Source organism: Manduca sexta, unplaced genomic scaffold, assembly GCF_014839805.1.
Source record: "Manduca sexta isolate Smith_Timp_Sample1 unplaced genomic scaffold, JHU_Msex_v1.0 HiC_scaffold_2360, whole genome shotgun sequence".
NCBI lineage: Eukaryota > Metazoa > Arthropoda > Insecta > Lepidoptera > Sphingidae > Manduca > Manduca sexta.
In genome coordinates this window covers 1-9,503 of record NW_023593317.1, presented here as the reverse complement: position 1 = coordinate 9,503, position 9,503 = coordinate 1, and the positions used below count along the sequence as shown (strand labels likewise).

General features: G+C 35.0%; 1 protein-coding gene across 1 annotated transcript; it reads left to right on the top strand.

The window, feature by feature from the left end:
• The first annotated feature begins 1,030 nt into the window (after nucleotides 1–1,030).
• LOC119192106 lies at nucleotides 1,031–1,728 on the top strand. The gene has a single exon (XM_037445941.1). The coding sequence runs from the start codon at nucleotides 1,102–1,104 to the stop codon at nucleotides 1,726–1,728; it is 627 nt and encodes a 208-aa protein (XP_037301838.1). The 5' UTR covers nucleotides 1,031–1,101.
• The last annotated feature ends 7,775 nt before the right edge of the window (nucleotides 1,729–9,503 follow it).

Sequence of the window (9,503 nt, the reverse complement as noted above, 5' to 3'; positions counted from 1 at the left end):
GCCGGCGTAATTGTGTTGACTGTCTAGAGGTAATCATCTCTCGTCAGTCGACATTCTATTAGAACCCACTCTAGTTACCACCAGGTGCAATGGGGTAACTGCAGTGCGTGCCCCAAAACATTTAGAATATTTGAAATAGAACTGCGAAAATTTATTTTTGGGTTTTAATTCCATAGTAAGTAAGGAAAGTAGCTAAATTTCACGTAACAAAATATCAATCCTTACCTACTTTAAACGAAGATTTACACTTGGATAAAGGCTTTTCGTGGCAAACCCGTAACAATACATATATTATGTAAAGTTGCTCGTGGCTTAGTTTATCCGCTAGATTAAACATAATATACCTAATGAAGCTGAAAATTCCTTGTACGTATTGTCTAAGTATACCTATCCAGACTAAGTAGGCACCAAGGTAATTTCTGTATTTCTGAGGAATATTTTTTTTTTTTGAATTGGTCTATATTTATATTATGGCGTACGTGGAAGAATATTACAAATTCGAATTCCAAGTACTTTCTCAGTTAGTAAAATGTCGAGATGTCAAGGCAGTAGGAACAGACTACACAAATAGCTGATATTTATAACCTAGGAAAAAAAACTGTCTCATTCAGTATAAATGCCAGCCAACGAACGCAAGGGTCGTAACGACGCGTTCAATGGCCCTCAAATACCGCGCTACACTCGCTCCCTCTTTGATAAAAACGTATGAAAATTATTTACTAACACGTTCATGTATTTTCCACCACGGATGTTCATAAACCTAGTGTTGTAATTACAAAACAGTAAAAATGACCAATTATATTCAATTTGAATCCGAGCGGACGATATGTATATTCGTTCGCCTGCACGCAACCTCGAAGTTGCAAAATGATAATCGAAAACAACTCGACTTTAAATGGTAACAAGACCGAGAGGAAGTCGAGTTAATCGTCAAAACCGTTTCAAAATAAAACATCCAGTACGAAATTTATACGCGAAAATTTATCAAGATTGCCCGTTGGCAATTTTAATACGTTTGTGCAATCGCTCCACTAACCGGCTCGCACGTCAGCTGCGGTAACGTTTTATAACGTGATAAAAGCCAATTAACCGACTAACAACATGAAGAGAGCAAAGCGGCGACAGCCTCGCCAAGAGACCAACATGTTTAAGATCGACTTCCAATCGCTTATGCTGTTTTTGATTTTCGGCGCCGCCTTTATCCTCGTCATTGCATTCCAACCGTTAAGTAAAGAAGAGCATATCGAACGCTATAACAAAATGAGTGAAGACGTAGAGCCATTTAGAAAGAATTTAACAGAATGCGCTCGCCAAGTCAAAGCGTCTATGGTCGACGTAGAACACTTTTTGAAAAGGATACCGCAGTCCACAATGCAGGGTAAATGCTTCGTCGCTTGCATATTAAAACGGAACAACATTATCACAAAGAATAAAGTGAATGTAAAGAATCTTCTAGAAGCTAATAGGGCTGTGTATGGAGATGATAGTGAGGTGCTTGCACGTTTGAAAACAACGGTAAAGGAATGTTCGGAGGTTGTAGAAGGCGTGTTTGAAATCTGCGAGTATGCGTCAGTGTTTAATGACTGCATGCATATGAAGATGGAGCATTTGCTCAACCGCATGACCATGGAGCGGCGAATGGAGGCCCTGGGGCAGATGACAAGCAACCCTGACGAGTGGAGCGACGACGAGGACGAGATGCTCAAACTTGTTAAGGATGAACTTTAGTAAAGCTCTTTCTGTTAGTATATTGTTTATTTGGTGAATACTTAGAACTGTTTTCATAAAATCTATAACATTACAACAATGTGTTTTTAAGGTAGTCGAGCAATTAATCCATCATTCAATGGTTAAATTATTACTTCCGCCTTAAGGTCCATTTTTCATACATTTTGTTTCACATTTTTTCAAATTTAATATGACGAAATTTTAAAGGACGAAATATCCATGCATATTAATTATTTTACGTTTTCTTTCAACTGCGAGAACTAATCACTAACTAGACGTGAATTTAAATTCTTTACTTGTCAATACTTGTTTAGTTACCCAGATTAAAGGTGAAACAAAATGTATGAAAATGGACCTTAAGTTATAACCTTAATAAGTGCCTAAAATCCACATCGGAAACACTAAACCTAAGTGACATTACAGGGCCCGCTGCGGTTGTACACGTAGTATCGACCTGGCCCTTACGTCACTTTGTAGAATTCCTTGCATTTTAATGTACCATCCGTATTTGCATGTTTCCATTCTCCAAGACAAGGGAGGGTAATTATTTACAGTTAACTTTTGTTTACTTATCCGTCAAGTTTATTATATTTTGGATTCTTAATTTATTGAAGCAGGAATGAAACAATTATTTGCTAAACCATAATGTGAGGGATTTTTTATACGGGCACAGCCAAGTGACTCCCACTGCATCTGATGGTAAGTGGAGTGGAGTCCAGTAGAATGATGACTTAAGAGAGATGATTACCGCTCGACAGTCGACACAATAGGGGACCGGCCTATGCTTGATTTTGTCCATTATTCTACATATAATGGTTAATAATATGAAAAAGAAGTACTCCTGCGAAAACTGCATAAAAATTGGTTAAAAAATGAGCGAGTAATTCATATTTAAAATATTGTAATGTGCAGAAGTGGGCGCGATGTGGGGATATCGCTACATCTCTTTCTTTCGCACGCGTCGTAATTCCCGATGACGTCACATGTGGGTATTTCGTCTCTTTTCTGTTTCTTGTTAATTACCCCTTCCACCGAAATTCATAGACTTATAACTTGTTGATTTTTAACCGGATTTTAAAAATTCCTTGTGTTATAATTTATATTATGTAAATATTTGATAAAAGTAAAGAACAAAAATGAGTCCGGTACCCTATTATGCCGGCATATTGGAACCGGATATACATAGACTGATCTCGGAACGCGACACACTTACGTGGGATACAATTGTTAGGGGTAATAAAATACATAATCAACCCTCTATGAAGGTGTGTTCCCACTTATAACAATAACGCCCTTACGCCCGAATACTCAAACGCTACTCAACCAACCAAGTTGTCTGAGACCTACTTAAATATTTGAGTAGCGTTTGAGTATTCGGGCATTGTCTCTATGAACATCATTCAATGTACTAGAGTTCCGAAACAAAATTGGATATGCTCACTAAAATATTTACATGCAATCCAATTATGATCTAATAAACATTATTAAAATATAGCATGAATAAGGTTCAAATGAAAGATAAAATTGTTAAGAAGATTTTTATTTCTTTTCGTAAGTTACCTAATCAACTTCCGATATGATTCCCTTATGTTTACACTAAAAGCGAATGTTATACAAAAACAAACTAAGGTTTTGCGACTCGTCAAATATTCATCACACATATTACAATACATACACATTTGTGACAAACGTTTGATCCAATATAAACAAACTATAGAATTATTTTACAATAATTGTTTGTTTAATAAAGGGATTATTTTAAAAGAGATCAGAAAATTAGGTCATATCAATGAAATTGTATCGTAAAATATACAAATTATTTTGCATGTTATTTCAATACATTGGATCCCTCCATAAATACTCAAATTTGTGACTACATTCAAACGTAAATTCCAAATTAATAATACATTTTTTTAATAAAATACATTAAGGAATTCGTTGTGTGGGTTAAATAGTTTTAAATTCGATACATACAACAAAACGCACACAACACAAATAGGAAATAAATATTAATAGTAATAACGATAGATGTATGTGCTCGGTTCCTTTGCCTGGCTATTGGTGTTTATTTTTAAAATTGTAATCGATTACGTATGTGAGTGCACATACGGTTAAAAAATAAATTTATTAATATTACAGGCTCGATTAGTGTTACTTCACAGTTCGTTGGTGTTTAACCAGAATTTCACTTCGTAACTGTATTAATTAACAACGTTTATGCAGATTGTGACGATATGAAATTGTATGAAAAAGGCACAGCAAAATGATCATAATGTACCTGATTTAATTATTATCCCTTTCACAATATATATAAAAATACATTATGGTAAAGCTTTTACTATTAAAAATATAAAGTTAATTATATTTTTTCTTTAAACAGCTTCAGCAAAGGAACCCATCACATACTGCCTTTTCATAAATAAAATAAAATATTAAACCAAGTCAGTTCTTTCCACATACAATTTTCAATTGCGAGTAAACACGTATGTATGACAGCATTTCCATTTATATTCTTCTATTTAGTAGAGTAATAATAAGAAAACTATTCCATTTGGAAAGGCATATTACTCACTTTACTCAATACAAAAAATACTTTGATACATCCTTGTTAAGGTTTTAAAATATAATCACAAAATAAAGCAAAATGAAAACTATATTTCTGTCAACACGCGCTCAAAATTATTGTTAGTTATTTTTTTAAACAACACAAAAGTCATACTCGTAATGTACACAACTCTCAGATAAGTCTAAAATCTAAAGATAGTTGAGCGGTTAAGTTATTAATCGGTTTTATACAAAAAAATATGGTTCAAAATGTCACTATCTGCAACCTGACGTTCGAAAATTCTAAACCTTACATTGATGAAAATCGATACAATCGATTTAAACAACATACACAATCGATTCCGAAATAATAGATTTTTGACTAAAACAACATGATATCGATTTACAATTCAATGTTAATTTTGTTGCATATTATTAAACCTTAACATTTCATTGATTAGTAGTCTCAATTCATTATTCAGATTCATTTAAAAGTTGAGATAACAATTAATCAATATAATTACTTGTTAGGCTACTTTACCGTTTATGATTTGGGTTCCACCGGACCATTCTTTACATATACATTATTATATACAATAAGAATCTTACTCTCATAATAACATATATCAAAATCTCTAAAGTAGTGGAGCCTAGTTCATAAACGGTCTAGCCTAATGCATGGGATAAAAAGGGAATAGTTCATGCTTTTGGGAAAATGAAATTCAATTGTGCGATTGCGTTCGCCAAAATACATAAATCGACAATTTTTTAAATTGATTGTGAATGATACGCGTAATTTGATCAATAAACTTCAGGCCACAAAAACTGTGCACTTTAACAAACATACAATGACACTAAAAATCTCTCTAAAACTACTCGGTACGAAAGAAAACGATTTATTTACGATCGGATATATCACCTATGTGTTAACATTACATGAATGTAGAATAACTGTTAGTTGTTTAAACTTAATAAAACACTATATATAATACAGTCTTATTCCATTTAAAAATATGCTTTCAGTATATTTAGCTAATTAAATCCGAATCTTTAATGTTCGTTTATTATAAGTTATTAATTTCTAATATAAATAGAGCTTAAAACTGACCACTTTAGATAGCTAAGTAATTTCTATAAAAAACATAGTTATTCGATCACTTGAATCGACTACTATCGCCTAATATCAAAACGGGAAATTCAAACTTTACCTTGTAAACAAATATGGCAGTGTCTTAAAAACGAAAACGAAAGTACCATTTTAAAAAATAATAAGCGTCAACAGTATGTAATCAACTAAATGTAGAATTAAATAATATTACACTTACGCTAAGCTACAAGAACGTCGTCTAATGTTAAAAACATGATTCCACTTGCCTGCGGTAAAACTACATTATTCAAGTTGAAAAAATATTTGAAAATAATATATTACAATGTTTATCAATCTCTCTCGGAGTTAAAATATAATATATTTTATTGCTTTCGGTTTTGTGCACGCAAGTGAGTTTTAAAGCTAACATTGGCGTCACTAGAGGCATTTTCATTTGAACTATTTCATTTTTAACAGTGTTCTACAGGGCTTTTAAATTCTTTATATTTTTTTTTACATTTCAATCAACGATTCTAAAGCACTGTCATAAGCCCCAAACGCAATTTTCATATAAATTTTAATCTCTTCATTTATGTAATTTCCAAAAAGAAAAATTCAAATGCCATCTAATAACACGCCACAACTACTAAGTAACGATGATAAAGCTGAATTCAAAATACATCTATCAATATGGATCGACAATATTAAACTTTTTTTTTTTTTCTAACTATAAAAATACATTTTTCTCTATGGACTCATTTTTTTGGCCCGCGTTGTTCGATTAAATGAAAGGTTTACACGGAAGAGTTTGTAAAGATTTGTGTATTTACAAAAGGTTATAAACGGCAGTACTGCATCAGTCGTGGTATTCGCGTCCTATATTGGAATTTGAGAGCATTAAGCCCCTTCTCAGTTGGAAGTAAAATCATTCGAAATGGATAAAAACGGACCAAAAATATTTTTGTTGTCAACAGGTGTATAAAAAAAATCGTCAAATTATTTATCTAATGAAATTACAACATGGAAAAAATATGATTAATATTTTTCTATAATAATTTTATATTAGAGCGAAAAATATGTATTTTTTAAAATTTCATCATCGAGTCATCCACTCTTGAGAAATTATATGAAAGTGAAATATACAGATGGCGCTGTTTCGCGCAATTTTTTTAGTATTTTGTACTGAGTTACACATTCATTGCTCGTGCGATACACTCAAAGACACCGTTTATTTCGACATCAAAACTTGAAATTAACTTTGTAAAAGCTTAACCCCCTTATAATCAGGCAAAATCGGTTATAATGATGTGGACAAGTTAGTTCGGCCGTCTCTGGCTCGTATAAATAACACACATTCTAATTTAATAACAATTTGTCTCAAATGACAGAACTCAAAAGATTTTAACTGTCATTTTTTCAAACCCATTTCTTACATATTTGTGACATCATAAACTTTACTTTGTCCACATACATATAACAAATTTAGACTGTAAACAAACTGGAACCGTTTATAAAAACACTTACTCACAAATGTTGCAAACATCTTTCATATCTACACATGTATTTCTTGCTATTTTAGGGATGTTTAACGCCAGACGGAGAATAGTAAGACATAATATAAATATAATAGATGTGTACAAAATTGTATTAGTGAGGTAACCGCACGGTCGGTTAAATAATCGACTATTGATCAGCCTTTGGAGACGTTCAAGTATTACGTAACGCAATTTTTTCTTGTGAAACGTTACGATGCGTTACAGGGCGGGAAGAGCGTCTCGTACAAAGCATTATGTAACATTGTTTTTTTTTATTGTAAAACAATAACAAAAGTATTTTAGCGATTTTTCGGTATTTTGCGTAAAATAATTGTGAATATTCCAAAAAAAATTGACACTTTAGAGTTACGTAACTTTTGAGGGGGGGGCAGGGGCGTACAGGAGAACGTTATGGCGCGTTACATAGGGGTGGGGAGTTCAAAATCTTCAAAAATTCCGTTACGTAAGACTTGAACTGTCCCTTTTGACATCTTTTCTATTAAAAAATGCGGCATTCTATAGGCGTTTATTTAACCGGCCGTATATCTAAAATAAAGTCCCGAACCTACTGTGCGTGGGCCGGTGTCATTCCTGCGGACAGCTCTGCACGAAGGAGGCCGGAAACAGTCCGGTGCGTCCGGTGCGCTGCAGCGTGCCCTTGTACCACCCGTCGCCGCGCTTCTTCGACACCAACACGATGTCGTCCACCTTCAGCTCCAACTCGTACTCGGAGTTCGGCGGGTAGGGGACTATGCAGCGGAATCTGGTGGGAGAAGATCTTTACTTTATACAAAGTATTGGGTGTTTAAATAAAATCCTGATTTACCAAGGAGACTTGATGCCAGCGTTAAGTCAATAAATCAAAATTACTTTTTATGAATATTTATTACGTTCGTAACTCACACTTCTTTATTTTACATCTATGGTAAGAATAACTTATCATAAAATGTTGTTTTCAAGAAAATAAGTATATGGTTTCATTTATTGAACCAATCTCAAAATAATTTACTCTCTTTAACAGGTTGGGAATGATGCCTGTCCTTCCGGCTCGCGGTGACGTCGAGCGACTGAGATTTTCGATGCTGCGACTGCCACGGACCCTCCGTGCCTTGCCTGTATATGTACAACCTTCGTTGTTTTAATACTAAGTCTTATAACTTTTATTTTATTTGAAAATTTATAAGTAATTTTAATTTTAATGATTTATTAGTTTAGTGCAAAATGAATATTAAACTGTGAGGTAAATCGATGAATGCGTGTATGACGGTAAGCAACACAACAAACAAAAAGTGAAACAAGCAAAAACAATACAAAAAAGCTCGTAGGCGGAATGCGTCGGCTGGAAACCATCTCTGATGATAGATGGGATATACGTGGAAAAAAATAAATGACGAGAAAATTTTGATAGAGAGGTGGTAAATTGTTCATTGACAAGTGATGACGTACAGATGTCAATGGTGGAGAGGGATAGTCAGTGGTGGAGGATGGTCATAATGGAATTATACGTGGAGAGGGATGGCTGTGATAAGGGTAAGTTAGTGGTGAAGGATAGCTATGATAAGGGAAAGTCAGTGGTGAGGGATGGCTGTGATAAGGGTAAGTCAGTGGTGAGGGATGGCTATGATAAGGGTAAGTCAGTGATGAGGGATGTCTGTGATAAGGGTAAGTCAGTGGTGAGGGATGGCTATGATAAGGGTAATTCAGTGGTTAGGGTAATTATAAATATGGTTAACCAGTAGTAGGGTAGCTGTGGTGGAAGATCGTGAAGAAAAGTCAGTCGTGAATAGCTGACAAAGCTAATCAGGACTAAGTCAATAATTTAATATTATCATTGATTTATCATACTTTGTGTGTCATAGTTAGACATTGTGAGTGACGAGTTAATATCATTATTAGCAACAACACATTGTCAGCCCTAAATCATTATCAACAGAGACGAGGGTAACGTATAACGAATCTCTCCGCCTATCACACGAAGTGGTTTCCAGAGCGTGCCTCCCCCGAGTGCGTCCAACCTGTGCGAGTGGTGATCGTGCACGGCGAGTGCGGCGGGCCGCTCCTTGTGCCGCGAGCGTTCGGCCCCCGTGCCCCCCGCGCCCCCCGTGCCCCCCGGGGCCCCGGCGGCCCCCGTGTGACCCCCCGCAGGCAGCGCCCGCAGCAGTTGCGACGGACACGAGCCCGACCTGCGACCCCGTCCGGCCCCGTTAGTGGATTTAGTGTCGACACGTCAATATACACTTGTTGATTTTTTTTATATTATAATAGGTAATGATATTTTTAACTAATATTGCATTCCTGTATAAAACATCCCCGGGGATTTCATTCGAAATGAATAATTTGGCAAAATTCACATAGATAAATAAACTAGTACTTTCATATAAAATTATTTTTAACACGATATAATTCTAATAGTTAAAACTTAAAAGATTTGTTTGTTTTTGTTTTATATATAGTGAAGCCGTGTTTGTTGATTTGTCGACACATTCATATCGTACACACAAATGCAGTGACAAAGGGTGGTGTTAGCTCGCACATACACGGTACAGACCAAACGAAACGTCCCGAACACGAGGACAAACTCACTAGCTTTGAAAACAAACGCATGCGCA